The 20,635-nt window shown below is 46.4% G+C and overlaps 1 protein-coding gene across 1 annotated transcript in view; it reads right to left on the minus strand.

Moving 5' to 3' along the window:
- MYO1E (myosin IE) overlaps positions 1-20,635 on the minus strand; it is a 192,670-nt gene that overhangs the window by 19,602 nt on the left and 152,433 nt on the right. Inside the window, exons 18-23 of the mRNA XM_046007405.1 lie at positions 18,473-18,571; positions 11,661-11,805; positions 8,149-8,263; positions 7,705-7,874; positions 7,476-7,621; positions 298-444 (exon numbers count right to left, since the gene is read on the minus strand). Coding sequence (XP_045863361.1) covers positions 298-444; positions 7,476-7,621; positions 7,705-7,874; positions 8,149-8,263; positions 11,661-11,805; positions 18,473-18,571 — 822 coding nt within the window. The remainder of the gene's footprint in view (positions 1-297; positions 445-7,475; positions 7,622-7,704; positions 7,875-8,148; positions 8,264-11,660; positions 11,806-18,472; positions 18,572-20,635) is intronic.

Here is a 20,635-nt window from a genome sequence, read left to right on the forward strand (position 1 = left end):
TTCACACTGCCTATATGCCTACATGACACAATTCCACAGTCCGCTCTTTTCACTCGTATTTTCTTATGCCACATGACAGAAAAATCCTCATTTTAAGTAGCTGTCCATATCCCTTCACAGAAACGCAGACCCATGGGGACTGTCTTCGGCAGACTCCAGGACTGGCTGGGGTAAGTGGAGGCACAGCAGCCGGTCAGATCCCTGCTCCACCCCCACACGCCTCCCCTCCTCTCAGCCTGGACCCCGGTGGGGAAATCAAGCTTTACTCGGAAGTTTGGGTCCCAGGTCCCCACTTACGTATTGCTAAATTTCAGAGGTAGTTGCTTCTGGGTTTTTTCCTCATAACGCTTTGCCAAGAGGCTCAAGAATTCAGTTTTGAAGACGGACTCAAGCAAACTGTCATACTCTTGCTCATGAAGAATGAAAATGTCATCCTGCATAGTACTGAGAAGACATTGGAAAGACTTAATGAGACTTGTGCTTCTGTTTACTTCTTTTTTAACCCCCTGGAAGACAGCACTAGGTTTCTACAGTCCTGCCATAAGTGAAATCTCTAAAATTAAACACAATAATGAATTACATAATTGCTGAAGTCTGCTTCCGAAGTAAGTTCATAACCCATCAAAAGCATAAGCAAAATAAATCTCTCACATGATTTTAAGAGCAGTAATTTAAGGACATCTTAGTCTGTATTTAAAAAAAAAAAAAAGAACCCACTTTCAGATTCAACTTCTGTGTTCTTAAGATCATAAAAATGCAAACTTACAAACTGAATGTGGCTGACAATGAACTGTCCCACCGATGTGCCCAGTTAGTAGGCTTTCCAATATGGTTGTAGCTATTATACTAAATCCTAACTTGAAGTATGGTAGCTCAGTGATCACCAGGGAAACTGGTGTCCCGGGCTTTGCAGGCACATACGAGGAAGTCTTTGGGTGCTCGGGCTCTACGTAAACGGCGTTCCACCAGCCGCCGACCACACAAACACCAAACTACAGAGATGGGCAAGGCAGGTGGCCCAACGGCAAGCAAGCCGCTGGGGGACCTGCATGTGTGGATAGGGTAGGCCTGGGGGGCGCACTCGGGCCTGGAGGGAGGGCCCGTGAGGAGCTGCAGGAGGAATGGAGGAGGCTCAGGCAAACCCAGTCCCAGGGAAAATGCTTTGTGGTAGAGGTGGCTGATTAGACACCATGTAAAGGCCCAGCTAGACTTTGTGGAAATGACAACACGCATATAATCGAGACTTCTAATTCCCTGGCGATTAGATGTATAACTCAGTTGAAGGAGGCCACCAGCCCCGAAGGAGCTTACAACGACCTCCGAGTACCACCATCAATTATCCAAGATAACCCTCTGAGGAACATTTCATTAGGGATGGTGTTTTTCCAGGTATGAAAAACAAAGTAAACCTGCTTCAGTGAGCCGGCCACAGTAACGTTTTAATTCCCCAAGTGCAGGAAATGCCAACATTTTTTTTTTTTTTCTTTTTAGTAACCAGAGTGGGCTGTATCACACAGGAGCTGTGCCTGCTCACGGGGCCCCCAGCACCAGGGCACCAGTAGATGACTGTGCTGTCACAAAGGCAGACAGGAAGGCAAGTATGGTGGACAAGGATGCGGAGAAGCTTGGAGATGAAGGATTCTTCTTCCACGTAGATTCTGATCCATTCAAACTGTAACTCCTGTGGTCTCTCTGTTCAGTCCCATGAATATGACAAGGCTGGGGTGGACTTTGGGCAGACAGAGGCAACTGTGTTTTCATCTCTTGTTACTCAACAGCAGGTGCAAAAGCAATTCAGGGCCAACATGACTGCGACAGCAACTGGGAGCTAGGCATCTACACCTTCCTTTCCCAGGTACGACCAGGAAGTTGTACAAGTCACTTCTGCTCACACCCCATTGGCCAGCACTATGTCACATGGTTACCCCTAGCTTGCAAGGAAGCCTGGGAAATGCAGTCTTCAGGTCGGCTGTCTGCTCCACATGGAAAGACTAGGTCTTGCAGGACAGCTCACAATCTTGACTATACCTCCTTGTTCATAACTTTTCCCAACTAGGAAATGGAATCTTTATTCTTAAAGTCTGGGAGAATGAACCTCAGAGGGTGTAGCCACTGTTCCTGCAGGTCCCCTACCAGGTAGGTGAAAACTCTGGAATTGACTCAGTCACTTCAAATATAGCTCTTCAGAACTCCAGACAAAGATACTGACCTAGAAGTCATTTGGGATGATTGAGATAAAATCCAAGCATCCCCGCATCCTGGCCCAGGGGTAAGAAGACTATTGCATGAGGAAGGGAGTGCATGCAACAGGGAGAGAGTAAAACCAGAAGCCCCACCTTTCGGTGTGTGGGCTGAGGAACCAAACTCCTGTTTCAGTTGCTTGAAAAAGCTCTCCTGGATGTGTGTCTGGATGTGTCTGTCTGCCGGGCTATACTTTGGGTGGGGCAGTGCTTATTCAACAGGGCTAAGTGAACCCGGGGCTTGACTGGTTCAACGTATTCAGATTAGGAGTTTCGTGACCATAAAGAAAAAAAAAAAGCCAGCAGGCCAAAACTTCAGGGTCAATTAGCACCAGGAGTCTGGAAATAAGAAAGTGTTTGGACAGTTTGACTTCAACTGTCAAATTCAAAATCCCCTCCCTCCGGTGACCGAGGCACGGGAGTCTGTATAACTGTCCTCCGCCAGGCCAGTTTCAGCTCATTTGCCTCTCCTCAGCCCTCGCTCCAGGGTCTGAAAACAAAGCTTTTACATTTATTTGTTCTAAAAACTCAGACTTATCTTTGGACCTCACCCCTGTCTTATTCATATGCTCAAGCTACAATTTCTTACAGATGTTTGATGTAGTACCCCGTGTTGAAAGATCCTTTACTAGTCCCTGGTTTGGCACTCTACTCTGTTTTTAATCCCCTCATCTTTGTGGCTTATTGTTATACTGCTGACTACACTAGAAAATCTTGTTTCACTCCCTTAACCAATATCTTTTTCACAAAAACATTAGTTACAAAACACGGAGTAAAGACTTAAAGGAGTTTGTTTTTTTCTCCTTAAGTTGAAAAGGCAATTTCCTAGGCCAGCCCTGCCTTGACTTAAATCTTTATACAATTTTCTTCCTACATTTCTTTTAGCAAACAGGACAGTACAGAGGTGGTTAAAGAAGAAAATAAACCTTACCCAGAATTCTACCATTCAGAGAAACCAAGGGCACCAGCCTGGGCCCCACTGGATTTCTCTGAGATTGTAGATACACACTGTGACAGGCCGTAACACAGTTGCCCCAAGGAAGGAGGTGAGAAGGTTCATTCCTGCCTTTCGTATCCCAGGAGTATCCTGGTTACTCAGATGCCTGCTCCCACTTCCAGAATGACTGGGAGCTCCTTGAGACAGTGACTGTGTTCTCATTCACCTTTGAACCCAGAGCTGGACAGAAGGTAAGTGGTCAGTCCAAAATTGTTGGCAGTGTGCAGGTTCCCAAAGATCAAAGGTGACATCAAGTCACGATTTCAGGAATGTTCAGGTCAGCTGAGTAGTAGTGAAGCAGACTGCTCTTGTTGCCAAGTTTAGGCAACGAGGCAGGGAAGCATCCTGGGCAAGAATCCAGGGGAACGTCTGCCCAAGGTTCTCTTACAGGTTGCTTTTCCCATTGATTGTAAGTGTTGGAAAATCTACTGACCCAGACAGGCAGCCTCGTACTTTGGGGTCTCAGGCCTCTGGCGGTCCGCTACTGGAATGACAAGAACCATTAGAAGCCTCACTGGACAGAACCCTGAGTAGGAGACATGAGGGTACCTATCTCATCACCTACAATGTGAGAGCAAAGAACACAGGCTCGGACACCTGGGGCCACTGTTCCAGCAAACTGAGTTTCTCAGTAAGAGGGAAGCCGGCTCAGCATGTGGTCAAGAAGCAGCTCCTGAAGGATCCTTCAAAAACTGACAGTCATCAGCCTTCATGAGCACAAACCCCAAGCCCCAGAAAGCAGTGTCTCAACTACATGTTGCTGTGCCATTCCTGATATCCTTTTTAATTTTTTAAAGATTTTATTTATTTATGTGTCTGAGAGAGAATAAGCAGAGGGAGTGGCAGGCAGAGGCAGAGGGAGAAGCAGTCTCTCTGTTGAGCAGGGAGCCTGATGCGGGGCTCGATCCCAGGACCCTGGGATCATGACCTGAGCCGAAGGCAGAGGCTTAATGACTGAGCCACCCAGGCAGCGCCATCCCAATATTCTTACCAGCTCTCCCATGAAGGCAGAAATGCAGGCAATGTTTGAAGTTTCATTGAGACAGGATTTTTTCCTTTTCAAAGTATCCTGGAGTCTCTTTGAGAAACAGTAGTCTTCATCTTTCCCTGAGCTATTGCGTCTATCCTATATTTTCTTTAACTAAAAGTTTTTTTTTAATTTCAATGATAGGGGTGCCTGGGTGGCTCAGTGGGTTGAAGCCTCTGCCTTCGGCTCAGGTCATGGTCTCAGGGTCCTGGCATCGAGCCCCGCATCAGGCTCTCTGCTCGGTGGGGAGCCTGCTTCCTCCTCTCTCTCTGCCTGCCTCTCTGCCTACTTGTGATCTCTGTCTATCAAATAAATAAATAAAATCTTAAAAAAAATTTTTCAATAACTTGATTAGATATATTTCAGTCTATTTGTAAAAGGTAAAAAAATCTGTCACCAGAGGATTAGAAAAAAATTATGGAAAATTTCCAATATTTTTAAAAAGTAGAACAACAGAATGAACCTCCATATGCTAGAGGTTTCAATTATCAATCCACAATCACATTTGTCTAAACACCACTACCCCTACTTCCATGCACAAACTAGGTAACATAAGAGCAAAATGTCAATATTATATTTTATCCTTAAATGTTTCACTGTATATCAAGAAAAGGCAATGCCTTTTTATTTTCATTTTTAAGGTTTTATTTTTAAGTAGTCTCTGTACCCAGTGTGGGGCTCAAACTCACAATCCTGAGATCAAGAGTTGCATGCTCTACCGACCGAGCCACTCAGACAGCCCAGACAAAGCCTCCTTAGACAAAAATAACCACTGTGCCATGATCACACCTCAAGAAACCAACACTAAACCCTTCATATTAAATAGTCATGCTCTCATCTCCCAAACTGTCACTTGGTTGTTCTGGCATGGTTGGTTGGTTGGATTGGGAACTGCGAGCCCATTCTGCTTTCATGGGGGTCATAAGAGTTAGAGGTAGGTGGTCCAGAAGACTAAGCTTCTGGGCACCTCGATGGTCCTCATTAGAAGAAGCCACTGGGTGATCATTCCAGCCAGCACTGAAGCACTAAGCCTGTCTTCAGCTAACATACACATGATACAACTTTTTTTGCTGAATTAAAACTGTTAAAATCCTTTTCTATACCAGTACTGAAATATTTTGGGCACGTGCACACACGCACACACACGTTTGGTGGTCTGGTACCACAATCAATTCCGCCTCTGGGTTTGATTCTGCACATCTGGTTACATTCCTCACTTGGTTTAGATTACTGGCCTAACCCAGTGGATGAAGGAAATGAGGGAGCAGTTAAATTTGGTGAGTGTGAGGTTCAGTAACTGTAACATGCACAGATCACAAGTTACAATGACTCAGACTCTTTTCTTTCCGGAGAGCCAGAACAACTTTTAGGCTGAGTACCTCATTTTATTATATCCTCTACTAAGGAAAGGCCATAGGGAGCAAAGGTCTAGACCACGAATACTCAAGAGGAGGCAGAGGAAGGTGGCTTTACCATGAGAGACGATCTCCAGAGGCTGTGAGAGAAGACAAGAAAGGAAAAAATCTGAGTGGGGGAGATCCCACACACCTTGATAAATCTCAAGGACTAGACAAAAAAGATAGCGTCAAAGTGGCTGATACAAACGTAGACATATGATTACTTATGATCAAGCACCGCCCGAGTGGTCTGAAGGCTAAAGACAGGCCTGGGCAATAATAACAGGAAGAGTAATAATCCCTCTCAGAGTAACGAGCACATATGCCCCGGAGGTAAGATCCCCTGGCGTTCAGCCACAGCTCCTGTCAGGAGCACACGGCACATTTTGGCTGACCCCGTTTGCCCAGGTGTAGGCATGGTCCCTATGCAAGGAAACAAGAAGCTTCCAGTTGGGTTCCTTGGAACAACAAGGGCGGCCTCAGAGCCCAGCTAGCCAGGCAGTGTGGCCAGCTCAGGCTGTGACCCACCAGCTGGTGAGCTGAATGCTTAGGAAGACCTTCTGAGAAACAGGACGGCACCTAGAGCTCTTCCTCGACACCCAGGGCACTGAGGCCCACCTGACGGGGCGCTGCAGAAAGGCGGTGGATAGACTCGTCTGCTTAGAAGTTTCATCACAAAAGGTTTTAAACATTTAATCTCACGCAACACCTGGCTTTTCCTTTATCAGGAGAATCAGGAACAGAGAGAAATCAGAAACCAGTGACTCAGGCGAGAATGGACACAACCTGAAATCTGTTTTGGATTATACACCGGAGCCAGGATTTCCAGCCTGGTAGGTTGGAGGCCTGAGCACACAAAACCCTGACTTTTCCCCCGAGAGTGGCAGTTTTGTCTTCTGTGTGGAATAAGGGTTGAGAGGTGTCCCAATTCCAGAGGACGTGTTCATAAGCAACCAGAACATCACCACGTTCAGTGCAATGGCGCCCACAACTTTCCCTGACAGAAGCAACAATCTCCTCAGAGGGTCCAGGGACACAACTCAAGGGGGGAACTACTGAGTCTGAAGGAGGTTTTCTTCCTCTCTTCTCAGTCTTCTGTGGGCTGGGAGGATTTCCTCTCATTAGACAGACCTTAGTCTGGGAGATCTGAGCCTGGGAGGATTTAGAGAAGTCTCCTCACACATGCAAGCCCTTCCGTCAAAAGAAAGCCCGAGTGCTGACAGGAAGAGCCAGAGCCCCTGCCTATGAACCTGGGGCTAAAGAGAGCATTTGGCAAGGACTCCAAGGCTACAGATTGTGGAGACCATTTGTACTCTCTCCATGCACAAATAGGCAAAAAGGAACTTCAGGAGCCAAAGACACTTCCCTCCCAGGGCAACCCATGGTCACAACCAACTAAAAAGCGATACTGATGAGTGGACAGCCACCTCTGCTTGGGTCTCTGGTGTGAAGTGGGTCAGGTCTCCAACATGGGTGAGGTGGGCTTGGGAATAGGTCTCTTGGTCCCTTGGCCCCACTTTAGTCAGAACAGTTACACTCAGTTTCGAATATCAGGTTTTTCTCTCACATTTGAGGAGAACGAAAGATCTATGTACCCCTTGATTAGTGGAGCTGACCAGAAGGCCACTTCTTGGAATCTCATTCTTGAGACCTTTAAAGGTCTGATCCTCTCAGGGAAACATAGGACACTCAGTTCTTTTCACCACGATTTTCACAACTGGGGGACCTGGCCAGGCCTTTCTCCCGGCTGCGACTGCAGATGGCGGTGATGAGGAGGGTCAGGCAGCCCCATGCCTCCGACACTTGCCACTCACCTGAGGGACACGGACAAGATCCTCTCCATCTCGATTCTCCGCTTCAGTACTTCCTTCACCAGGCCTTTGTCTGGGCCCTGTTTGACCTTCTCTCGTCCAATTAAGTACAAGCACTTCGGAGTAAGAAGCAAGTCTCGCTTGACACCCTGTAAGGAGAAGGGATTTAGGGAGGTGGACAGACGTGTCAAAGTGGCAACTTTCCCCATGCTGGCCTGCGGTCAGTGTGTACCTTGAACCTCCTGTCGTACTTGGTCACTATGTCTGCAAAATCGATCTTCTCCCTCTTCCCCACAAACTGCTGGAGTTCTGGGTGGTCGTCCATCCCGATGTAATCCCCGATGAAGTTCCTGTTAATACTGTTTCTCCTTCTCTCCTTCTTGTTCAACAGGAGGTCTGAGGCTGTAATAACCAAAAGGACAGAGAAGATGGGAGGGCCAGTCCTCCGGAAAGAAGAGGGAAATTGTGTGGAAAAACAGAGAAATTCCACACGAACGCAAGATTATTATTATTTTTTGAACGCAAGATTTTTTAACGCATGACATTATATGCAGAGTGAAGTGAACCTGTAACTTCATCTAAGCTCAAAATTATTCTTGAGATTTGCTAAATGCATGGAAAAACAAACAAACAAAAAAACAAATAAACAAAACCAACCCACAAACGACTTAAATACCTTCTTCTCTCATTTGGACATATTTCTTCCGGGCCACAAATTTCCTCCATGATTTTTGTATCACGCGCGCGTACCCATCATACTTTCTCTCTCTCATTTCTTCTAGAAGAAATAGCTGTGAATGTAGAGAGGGCAAATGTGAGCCAACTCACAAGACCTGAATGTCACTTTCTTTGGTTATTTCAGGAACACTCAGGTTAGTCGAGGACATAACCTGGAAAGCAGCTTCTCAGACTCATGAACACACGTGCAAATTCTGTTACTAGCACACCTTTATCTCTTATTTGCTTAACAAAAAAACCGAATGGAAAACAGCCGTATCTTGAGCGTCAGTCGGGCCTTGATAGTGTCTGCCTTGCCCATAACCTGTGCGCATCAAATGAGGGACTCAGCATTTATCCACTGGCTCCCTGCCTTGATGGCAAGAGGAGAGCAGCGGGCCAGGAGAAACGGGTCAGAGGTGGCGGCTGTTTGTGGCTGTGTGTAGCCTCTTCACAGAGTTTCCAACTTCTATCGGAGCAGAGCTCGTGCTGCTGTGGAGGGAGGGCTGCCCTACTTTCAGTTCCACGAAGTACACATGTCCCACTGCACACAGTCTCCAAGGACTCACTGGGCCCGAGCATAACCACCAGAGCAACTGGAGCTGGACTGCAGATACGCAATGAACAGACACCGGTTCGCGGTTTAAGGGCCTGTATCGGACACTGGCAGGTCCTGAGACGCGAGCCATTTGGATAATCCTGACCGCCCCACACTCCTCCGCGGAGCTCTGGAATAACGAAGATGAGAGCAAACAGCCATAAGGCGCTGAGTGCCCACTGTGGCTCGGGAATCCTTCTAGATTTATATCCCAGAACACCTTACTTCGTTTGGCTCGTCAGGGACAACACCGGCCACGTATTTCTGTTATCTCCCTAACTAAGGCTGGGAGGGTCTGGAAAGTGAATCAAGGGTCTTCCACGCCCGGCCAGGCTCTTCCTCACTTTGACATGCAAGTCTTTCTCTGCAAATCTGCCTTTGAGCCACTCATGAAACGGTGGGAAACTTTCTCCTTCACCTAGGAAGTGGGTTTCACGACTCTCTAGGAAACAAATAAGAGGTACCAATGAACACAAATAAAGATGACAAGTCAGTGCGGAAATGTTCCAGAAGTAAACAAGTGAATTCAGTTTGAAGGCAGCCAGGCTTGATTTGTAGCCTCCATTTATCTGGGCCTATACTCAAGGGCCACATCTGTCCCTTCCTGTCATTCAGCTTCTGCTTTTCATAGTCCCAGCTGTGCAAAAACAACATCTCAAACTCCAAAGGGAAGGGGCTGCTTCATTCCACAGCCTTCAGTACCATTAACAACAGGCATGAGGAGTGGATTTCGTAAAACAAAAGGAAGACACGGTTGTACGTGTGCTTTAGAATGTTTAAAATATGAGCCCTGCCATTGCTTGTTTGAAGAATATTCGTTGGTCTTTCTTATCTTGTGTGTTGGGTTTCTGAGTAAGCCTTGTTTTCTTCTTTCCCAGAACTATTTTGGGAGTGTCACAGAAAATACACTTGTGACTCAGAAAGCAGGAGGCAACCAATTCCCAACTTCCTATAGATTATCAAAGATCAGCTGGGTCTTAGGTTTTTTCCAGAAGTCAAGGGGATTAGAGGGAGGTTCAAGGGGAAAAAAAAAAGGAAAAGAAAGAGAGAAAAATAAACCCCAAATCACGGACATATGTAACAAATAAGTGAAACCAAACCTTTTGGTATCTGATGTCTAATGTGGGTTCCTAGAGCAAATGGGTTATTTTGTATAGTCAGCGCATTTACTATAAAAGTCAGGACAAAACCATAAGGGTTGATTTTTAAAAACCAGTTTTTGTAAAAGTGTTTGCAATGTCAGGGCTCAATAGATGGATGAGTGACGGGGGAGGGGAGAGATTATTGGTGAAGGTGAGTGTGTGCGTGTGTGCATAAAAAGATGGGGAAAAGAAGAATCAGGTGATGGTGATACAGCATTTGGGAAGAAGACAAGGGAAAACACACCCAAAATAAACCTTGACTTTGGAAGTAAAACCCACAGTTCAACTACAGCAGAAAAAAAAAAAAGTCTGAAAAATATTGAGGCTGTTCTAATTATATGTGAAAATTTAGCAAGACAAAAAAGTAAGAGCGGGTATAAAACAACAGAGGAGCTCTGCATTGTACTGATAAATCACTCCATCCCATTTTAGAAAGAACAGGAACTGCTCTGTGGGTTGCTTAATGGTGTATGACACAACATTTTCATTTTATATTTGGAAATGAAAGCGCTGTGAAGCTACAAATAACTCAAAGTGGAAAATGCTACCATAAACTTCTCATAAACTGGTTCTACTGATGGGTGCCTCTTATTTATTTAATAATTTTTATGGTTCTTAAAGTCATTCAATTACAGCCGTGATCACTTCTGGTCTCCGGCTGATCCTCTGCGGCAGAACAGCGGCCGTGGGGCACATTCTAGAAGAGAGAACCCACAGCAAGACCGGGATGTGCCTCAAGTTTGAGTATTTCCACTATCACCAACATTGCCAGTTCTCATGTTATTTCCGCTTGATCTGATGATTAATTTTGCCAAGTTCACTACAGACTCTTGAAATGGAGTCTTGTGATTGTTCAAGGAACCTCAGGAAATGATGATGCTTAAACTCAGTTAGTTCCAGAAGTTTCTCCATTTTTAAAAAGTAGTGTCTTCATTCCCTAGTCCCAGAGCTAACTGGGCAGAAGAACTGACAGGTTCTGCTCCAAGGAATCCAGCTTAGGAACGGAGAACTTCCTACAGACGTTCATGAGGCTCACAGTGACCACCTCCCCATCAGGAAAGATAAAGAAGTTCCTCCAGTGAATCTGTGGAGGTCTAATGTTTGTGAATCATAAAATGCATGTTTGATGCTAAATATTTCTGTTCCATGAACCCGGAGAGTTCTCCTCCTCCTTGTCTCCTCAAAGTTCTTTCCAGACTCCCTCAGGGTTTTCAAGATACAGTCTTGAGACTCCCCACTGTGAGGTCTGTTCTGCCTGCAAGGAGGAAGCCTATGTCCATGTGTCATGACCTGACCGGTGTCGCCCAGGCAAGGATGTAAGTTTACCCAAGTCTCCTGTGTGGGACTAAGAAGTCCCTTTCAGCTTAGACACGGTTGGACCCTCTTAAGTAACTGGTGGGCACCTGCTGTGAGCCATGTTTGGTACAAGGCTCTGGGTACACAATGGCCTATCACCTCAAGAGGATGAATGAGAGAGACAGTGAGAAAGAAGAGAAACTACTCCATGACTTCTTAAACCTGCTGCACACGCTGAGGGCTACAAGGAGCAGGGATGTGGGGAATGACCTACAGAGAGATTGGAAGCAGGGGTGAGGGCACCGAAGGCACGGATAAACGGAACGGGGAGAATGCAGCCATCCCTGTGCAGGGAGGGGCAGGAGAGGTGCTGTGCAGGGAGAGGCGGCCCTGAGGAAACCACCGGGCGGGGGGGGGGGACAGTCGCGCACTCACAGACTCGGGGGCTTTGATGAACACTTTGCTCCTCCCGAGCTGGAACTGGTCACTGTCCATGTTGACGGAATGCAGCAAGTGGAGGACCCCTTGTTTCTCGTCCCCTCTCCATGAGGGCCAGGTGGCTTTGGTCAGGATGGCGTACCTGGGAGGGCAGGCAGGGAGAGAAGGGTCACACTCGGACTGGACTACCCAGAGTCCTGGAGACCTGCTCACTTGTGCTCTAGGGCTGAGGGGCAGGTCTCGGCAGCTGTGAGACGCCAACGGGTCTGGTGTTCCCATTCCGGAGATCCCTCCTACCCACGCCCTAGCCGACCGTTTCCATGCTAACGCCCTGGTGAAAATCTGCTTTTCCTTTCTACCACCATCTAAAAATAGCACTGCAGAAGGTGGCCAGTGACAATCTTCGGGCAAAATCAAACATTGTTTTCTCAGTAGTGGTTTCTCCCATCTCTTCCGCGGCCTCAAACAGTTCACAGGAAGTGTTTCAGAAAGCTCCCCGTAAGCAGTGGTGATTCCTAAGGATCCACGTCCATCTCTGGAATTCTGTGCATCTTGAGTCCCAAGGCCCTGGTCACGCGGTCTTTGTCTCTTCTATGTTCTCTCCTACTCACCGTGTTCCTGGGAGGACGGCCTCTTCTTCACACACGCTAAACTTTCCCTCCTGAGCCTAGCCCATGCTGTTCCCTCCACCAGGCTGTGTCGTTCTACAAACGCCTCCCGTGGCTGTTTCTAGTGCAGGGACCCTCCCCTTCAGGGACAGTTCCAGAGAAGTCTTTCTGGACTACTCAAGCAAAAATCCCCCCCGTCCCGTCTCCTCACAGAAAATACTATTTTTCCTTCAGAAAACACAATACAGTTTGTAATTATATTCATGTTTGTACTTAATTCATTACGCCTCCTCCATAAGGGCACCGGTGTAGTTCATACCACACATGGAGCACCTCCCCCAACATCCGGGCTCGGCGGCCAGAGCCAACAGAAAACGGCCAACAACGATGGGCTGTTCTCTCTGCATGAGGTATCGTTCTTGGTGCTTTAGCTGGATGATCTCATTTTATTCTCACAGCCACCGGATTCAGTTGGTCTTTCCACTTTGCAGAGTAGGAAACAGGCAGATAGAGACCCACCCACGGCTACTGAGCTAGTAACTGTCAGAGCTGAGCTGGGAACCCCAATCTCACCCCAACCACCACACTACCTATAAGCCATGGAGTGGTGATGTGTATGTACTTCTTTTAAAGACCATACAGTCTACTACACATCTGTGCTACAAACACTGTAATTATGCGAAACGCTGACACACTAGCGACAGAAGCACTACAGGATGTCAGGTATGGAAGGTCCCACAGACTTAAGGTGGAAGGAAGGAAAGAAAGGCAGGGGTGGGAGGGGGAGGGGGGGCAGAAATCAGAGAGGAGTGTGGAAGGGAAGTTGGAGGCATGGCCTTTGCATAGGCACAGCTAGAACAGAGGCAATGAATGGGCTCCAGGCCTCCAGAGAAGTCAGGCCCTTTGTTCCCAGAAGCTACTACCAGGACTAGACTGACTTATGGCATCGAAGGGAGAAGGGAAAAAGGAATCTTGAAAAGAAGAGCTACCATGCCTCCGGCATCCAGAGCTCACTAAGAGGACAGAATCAGGTTATTACCCTTCGTGTTAGTAGCTGGGACAAGGTGATTCTAGGGACCCTCTCCGCTCCTCCCAAATCTCCACATCTCGCTTGATAACATCTTCAATGTCTCGGAGAAGCAAACCCTCCTATTCCCTATTTAGAGATAAAAAACTTAAAAATGAAAAATACCTAGCTGAAGCCACACATTTGCATGAATACATTTCGTGTGCGGCATAATGAAGTCCAACAAATGAAGCCACACATAAATGACGGAGAGCAGAACCTTTTTAGATGCCACTGGGGGACCTGCTGGACAAGCAGAAATGTACTGGCAAGCTAAATGGATGAAGGAGAGAAATTCATGCAGGCTAGGGGAGAGAAAGAAGAAAGCCAGGCCTCCACGGTGACAGGTTTCTAGAAGAGTACAATTCTGGCTGGCTCCACATAATCAAAATTCTAAAGGCAAGTATGTGTCGCGTAACTGCAAACGGGCAGCTCTTTGCAATTCACACACGCCCACCCCCATTAAAATGACGCTGCATTTTGCATTTGATTTTTTTTTTTTTAATAGTACGGAAGTTGTTTTGCAGAGGCTTTCTCTCCCTTTAGCTGACAAGGCAAGGCTTCTAACAGTTCGGGCCTAGGGGAGACGTGAGGTTTGCATGGCGTTCCCAGGGCCCTGTGACCACAGACCACGGCTATGGCTCCCTAGCTTCCAGGATGCCTGATGTGCTCTCCTTACCTCCTTTTGTATTCATTGAAGAGACCAGCGCCCAATTCTCGTATAAGGCTCTCCCACTAAGGAAGCCCCCAGTTTCGGAGCGATGCAGATCACAGCTTACATCCCTCTCATCAGGCATTTTTCTGTTTAAGACCCAACTATGCCAAAATTTCATCTCAAGGCCTGTGTGTTGGCTGTTCTCTTCACCTTGGACTAGCAGGTCATGGGCTCCTTGTTATCTCAGATGACCACTCAATGTTTCCTCCTCCAAGGAAATGCAGCCCTGACCCCAGCGCTGGTACTGGAGTTGAGGTTGTTTCTGACATCCAAGGACACAAAAGTCTAGGCAGCTCGTAGGACACTCTGGACACCCCATGCTTTCCTGAGCCTTCTGTTCTTTCGTCTCCCTTGCCCAGGATATGGACTGACTTTCCTCACAAACGTCCCTTTCCCCTGCCCTCCACGTTCTGAGAGGCTGGGTCAAGGTCAAGGGAAATATGTTGGTGCCTAAGAACAATTTTAGAAAGCTCTTACATTGCCATCAGATTTTTCTTCCTAAGAATCAGGTCCCACGTTTGGGCTTATTTCCAGCCACAGTGAGGGGAATGTGCTGCCTAGCTTGAAAAGTTGTTTTCTAAGAATTTACAGTTATTTTCCCAAGCTGAGAGTCAAAGTGGCTGCCATTTCTAATAGCTTTTTGACACTTTCTAAAGATACTTTCTACAGAATGTTGTGTTGAGGGTGGTGAATAGGATGTTCCTTCTGAAGGCAGGGAGGGACTTACTTCAAGAGCGTATGGCCCACTGGTGGGGATGTTATGCCATCTTTTTGATTTTTAGTCTCCAATTCAAAGTCAAGAGGGACGGTTTTGGTAAACATAAAGAATTTTTCAGGGAGGAAATGAACACACACAAAGGCCACTTCCCACTGGCCAAGCCCATTTTCTAAGCTCTAGGCTGTGTGTGAACTACTACTCTGTTTAGACCTGTGGGCTTCCTTCCCAGGGAGGGGTGTAGGAGGCGGGCATACGGGCAGTCATACTGGGTATTAACACACCCCCTTCCTTCAGATTGTTACTTTCTCACTTCGTAGGCTTTCTGCAGGCATCTAGAAAGCCACTTTATAAACAAAGCCTTTTTTCTCAGCCCTGAGGAGAATAAAGGTACAACACAGTTCAGCTACTCACAGAGGATCTCAGGACGAGACAGACAGTGGCAGGCTCTGGCCCTATTGGCATGACCAGGATCTCGAACTCATACACCTTATGGAAAGCAGCACCTTCTCTTGAGAAATAGTCCCTGTCCATGGACACAGACAGCCTGCTAGCCATTTTTTGAGTACTTTTTGTTGAGAAACAAATTTTCTTCCGAACTCTCTTTTTATTACTCTCCTAGGATTCTCAAATCAAAAGATAAAGGACATCAAAAGGGCCCGCTCTGTTTAAGACAGGGCTGCCCATCTGTCTCTTCCGAAAGGAAAAGCCCACAGCAGGAGCGCCACAGGGGACAGCCAAGGACAGAATCACTTCAAAGTCCCTCAGCATAAAGGGGCCAACAGAGATTCACTACATGTTAACTCTGTGTCAGGCACGGAAGAAAGTCCCATGCATGGGGCCAGGATGGCACTTGACACACTCAACAGAGGTCCCAGATGTTATCACCAAACCAGGTCATTTCACAGCTCATTTACGGAGCTGCGGCAAACCTGTAACACAGCCTGCTCTCCCCAGTGCGGAGGCTCATGGCATTGCTTATGGAGGTCAAGTCTGACGGCTTTTTTGTTTTAATTTTTTATTTTATTTTATATTTTAAAAGTAGGCTCCAGGCCCAGCAAGGAGCCCAATGTAGGATTTGAACTCACGACCCTCAGATCATGACCTGAGCTGAGATCAAGTTTCGGATGCTCAACCGAGTGAGCCATCTAGGCGCCCCAAGGGTTTGTCTGTTTTTAAGTAATATGGAAGGCACATGGTCTTTCAGAATCCTTTTCCCCAAAAACCAAACAACCAAACGACAAAACATCCACAAGAAAACCCCCGAGTTTAAATTTTTTAAAATATCTGTTAGTTTTCAACAGTAATGTCAGTTGGAGAGACTCTGAAGATTAAAGAGTTTTTAAATACAGGAAAAACTACTGAAGGAGGATAAAATTATGAAAGTTTTGGCATTACTGAAGGCAGGCCCTTCTGAGTTAGGGAAAGATGGAGGAAATATTTTTCATTCACTGTTTTCTGTATTTAATTTTTTTTCCTCTTAATTAAAAAAGGGTATTTGTCAAAGACATGCAGTTTGGCCAAAACTTCAATGATTAACTAAGCCGGGGTTCTCAAGTGGCTTTACCCCCACCCCCAGCAGGAGACAGGTAGCAATATCTGGATACCCTTATGGTTGTCACAGCTCGGGAGGGACAGAGAGTAGCATTCCATCACACAGGACGGCCCCAATGATGAAGGCTCAACCAGCCCCAAATGTCAATAGCTAAGGGTGAGAAATCCCATTCTAGCTTGTGTTCTCGATCTGTTTAAAGGAGAGTCGTCTTTGGTAATTCACATCTCAGTTGTTTGTCAGCAAAATGTTTGCTGCTACCGTCATGCAAGAACTTGGCAGATTTCTTTTCTCAACCTCCTAAATACGTCTTTCCATACAGTTCTGTTTCCACCCTAGGTGGAGTGGGCCCTTTCATCAATTCAGAGAGCCATGAGGGTAGATTTCATGCCTAGTCTGCCTCTCAAACTATCCAGAATCTTGACTATGTGGAGAGAGTCAACGGGGCTTTATTGCATGGAAAGACCCACCCTTCTGTTAAGTCTCTCTTGACCTTCCACCTCAATGACCTTCCACATACAACAACCCACACCGGTGACCGGTAGGCCAGCCATTCCAATCTCAGGACAAAAGAAACAATGACAGTCCTCAAGGAAACCCTGCTTCATTAGAATTACTCTGTGTAAAAAACCTTAACGATGCTCTTCCTCAGCCTGCTACCTCTTTGTTACATAAAATTTGAATTAGAAAAAAAATTTTTATATTCTGCTTCTCTAGCTATACCCCGAAGACATAATTATTTTCTGATTAAAATGCTAATATATGGCTTCCTTCTCTCTTAAATGAGAGCAAACAGATGTAGAAAATACAGCAGGAGCCCATTAACTTCAAATCGTTAAGAGAAGTTAAAACCATGTAATATTAAGGACACTAAATTCTATCCTTTTCAAAAATAAGGAGCACAAAATAAGAGCAATTTGAGTAAAGGTCCTGCTCAAATACGCTTTAAGAGAAATGTGAAAATCAGTTTAAGTTTATACATGGGCTTTACAAAAGTTTTGAGGTTAAATACTTTAAGCTTATTTTCTTAAGTAGGTTAAGTATTTTCCTGAAATCATCTTCATACTACTAATTTGGTCAGTCAAGTTAAACCTTCCCAGGTCACAATTATCATGAATTCCCGAATTGATGTGTTACATTAAGCAGACCAAACACTTGTGGCTACCGATTTATTCTACAATAAGCAATGGTAAAAAGAATTCTGTTACAACTTAATAAAAAAGGACAAACAGCTCGATTTAAAAATGGGCAAAGTTGCTGAACAGACACTTCTCTAAAGGCCAATAAGCACATGAAATATGCTTATTTCCCATCAGGGGCATGAAATCAAAACCACATCCTGATACCCACCAGGACAGGTGCTGCCGAAGTCAGATACTAGCAAACCGGCAAGGAGAACCCTCGAACTTGCTGGTGGGGATATAAAATGGTACAGCCACGCTGGCACCGAATCTCACAATTCATCAATAAGGTACAACAAAGAGTTACCAGAGGACGCAGTAATTCCATTGCTGGTGAGCATCCAAGAGAAATAAAAACACATGCCCACACAAAAATGTGTATGTGAATGCTGTCTGCAGCTTTCTCTGTTACTCATCACTGGCCGAAAAGAGGAAACAACGGATGCCCATCAGCTAGCTGACGGGCGAGCGAGTACAATGGAATACAGCATCGCAACGCTGGCGCAAGCCAGGATTACCGGGCAGCGGGAAGAGATGAAGCACAGATACGCACCACCGCGCGGGCGACCGTAAAAACGTTACACGAACTGAAAGAAGCCAGACCCGAAGGACACATACCATGAGGCTCTATTTCTACGCAATGGCCAGAATATAGCAATATTTTGAAATTCTTTCTATAGAGACAGAAAGAAGTGTGTGCCTCAGGCAGGAGGTGAGGGGAGAATCCGGGGTCGGCGACTAGGGAAGTGGGGTTTCTTTTTGGGGTGATGAAAATGTCCTCAAACTAATTGTGGTGAGGGATGCCCAAGTCTATGAATGCATTAAAAGCCAAAGAATTATATACTTTAAGGTGTGAATGCTATGGTAAGTGAATTATATCTCAAAAAACCTGTTCGAAGCAAACAAACAAACAAACAAAACAACAAACAACAAAAAACAAACCCAAAGGGTCCACAGTCACCAGTTTCTTACCTCTGCAGGAATTTTTGGAAGACGCGCCGATAGGCATAACCAGCTCTTCTCACTCGAATGTTTTCTTTCAGACCCAGGTATTCTACTTGATGCTTTACTCTGTAAAGGAGGAAAGAGAGCCAGGATATCACCGGATAATTCTTCCGTCTTGCTCTCCTAGCCACACTCGCCCCGCAAGCCCCCAGTTACAAGCAGCAAGGACACATTAGAAAGACTACAATTTAGGAGCTCCCTTTGATGTAAATAGACTAGATGGGATGTTGCCCTATTCAGGAATCACTGAATAAAAGCTAATCTGATATTTAAATGTACACAGATGAATTTCATATATATGTATATATATGTACACATATATATACATATGCACACACACACACACACACACACACACACACATGCCTGGGTGGCTCAGTCGGTTAAGCATCTGACTCTTGCTTTTGACTTGGGTCATGAATTCAGGGTTGTGAGATCGAGTCCCACACTGGGCTCCTTGCTGTGCTCAGGGCCTGCTCAGGATTCTCTCTCTCCCTCTCCCTCTGCCCTTCCCCCCTCTCTCAAAAACAAACAAACAAACAAACTATAATTTATACTGTTCAGAGTCTGAGCTGACCCTCAGGTTATATTCATTTACAAAAGTTTTTTTTGTGAAATACAGCAGTTACAGAAGACCCCACACATCTATTTCCAAAAACGGTAAAACAAAAAGCCATATGCCTGTCACGGAGATTATGAACAGAAGTTCCCGTTTTTTCAAAAGACTGAAGGGAAGAACTTTTAACTTTGGAATTAAACGACACTAGAGCTATTTTTGTTCTCTACCGAAATTTAATAGTGACTCTAGACCTAAGGAGATCACACATCTCAGCTTTTCAAAATGCAACAGAAGAAAGGGCATATCAAATAGTTTCAAACACCTAAATGAAAAATTCTCTAACGACATATGTAAATGATAGTTTTAGTTGTTTTTTTTTTTAAGATTTATTTATTTATTTGACAGAGAGAGATCACAAGCAGACAGAGGCAGAGCAGAGAGAGAGGAGGAAGCAGACTCCCCGCTGAGCAGAGAGCCCGATGCGGGACTCGATCCCAGGATCCTAGGATCATGACCTGAGCCAAAGGCAGAGCCTTAACCCACTGAGCCACCCAGGCGCCCCGTTTTAGTTGGTTTTTATGAGAGTCAGCAACCGCCAGTGTGTTTTGGAAAATGGAGGCATGTCCTACTAGATTGTGTTCTCACACGGGATTTTCACATCAGAGCAAATGTCCCCTACCCTGTCCCTTGGGGATTCTGGCTTAGCAGGCCTGGTAGGTCCGGGGAGGGGACAGAGCCGGGGTGGGGGGCGGCGTGCACTGGTGAAAATGCCTCACCCCTTCCGGAGAAGAAAAGTGTCCTGGAAGCCGAATGGCAGATCCTGGCCACTGGCTTCTGAGCGTCTGCTCAGGGAGGGCAGTGGGGCCTCTGCTGTACGTGACACGAGCTGGCTGAATGCGGACACTGGGAAACACGGTATTTGAGGGAAATGAGAAATTGTGCCATATTGGGGAGGCAGCCGCCTTCTCCCCACCGAGTACATTTGGGGTGAAGCCGCACTCATGATGCTCCTGAGGAATGGCCCCTTGTGACCTCTGTGACCTGCTGCACCGGATAGCTCGTTAGCAGTGGCCTTGTCCAGCTTCACTGGGGACCCCACACGTGTCTCTCCAACAAGGCTCACAGCAAGCCCCAACCCCGACGAAGCTGTGCGTGTGCTGGCAACCGCAACGGGGCCCTCTGCGCTGCCCTCCGAAGCTGCTAAGGAACCGGGAAAGGACAGCAGATTCCTGCTGCAGACCTTGCAGGCAACACGGAGGCTCACAGCCAGGATCTGGGGCTGGCTTCCCGGCATGGCCTTAGCTCTGCCACTGTGTAACCTCTCTGTGCCCCACTTCCCGCGTCTGGAGAGAGGATGGTGATGTTAGTTCTTCCTTCCTAACTGGGTCCATTGCATGGAGAGTCCTGAGCTGGCTCGTGGCACACAGGACACGAAGCTGCTATCATGCTCATGCATTTGCAGCTACAATAAGTAAACCAGGACCGGAGACTAGAGACAGAAATGGATTTTTCATGGGGGAGGTGGGATTGGTATTCTCAGACAGTGACGTGTGTCTGGGTCTGGAAGGATG

This window comes from Meles meles, chromosome 6 (genome assembly GCF_922984935.1).
Source record: "Meles meles chromosome 6, mMelMel3.1 paternal haplotype, whole genome shotgun sequence".
In the NCBI taxonomy this organism is placed as follows: Eukaryota; Metazoa; Chordata; class Mammalia; order Carnivora; family Mustelidae; genus Meles; species Meles meles.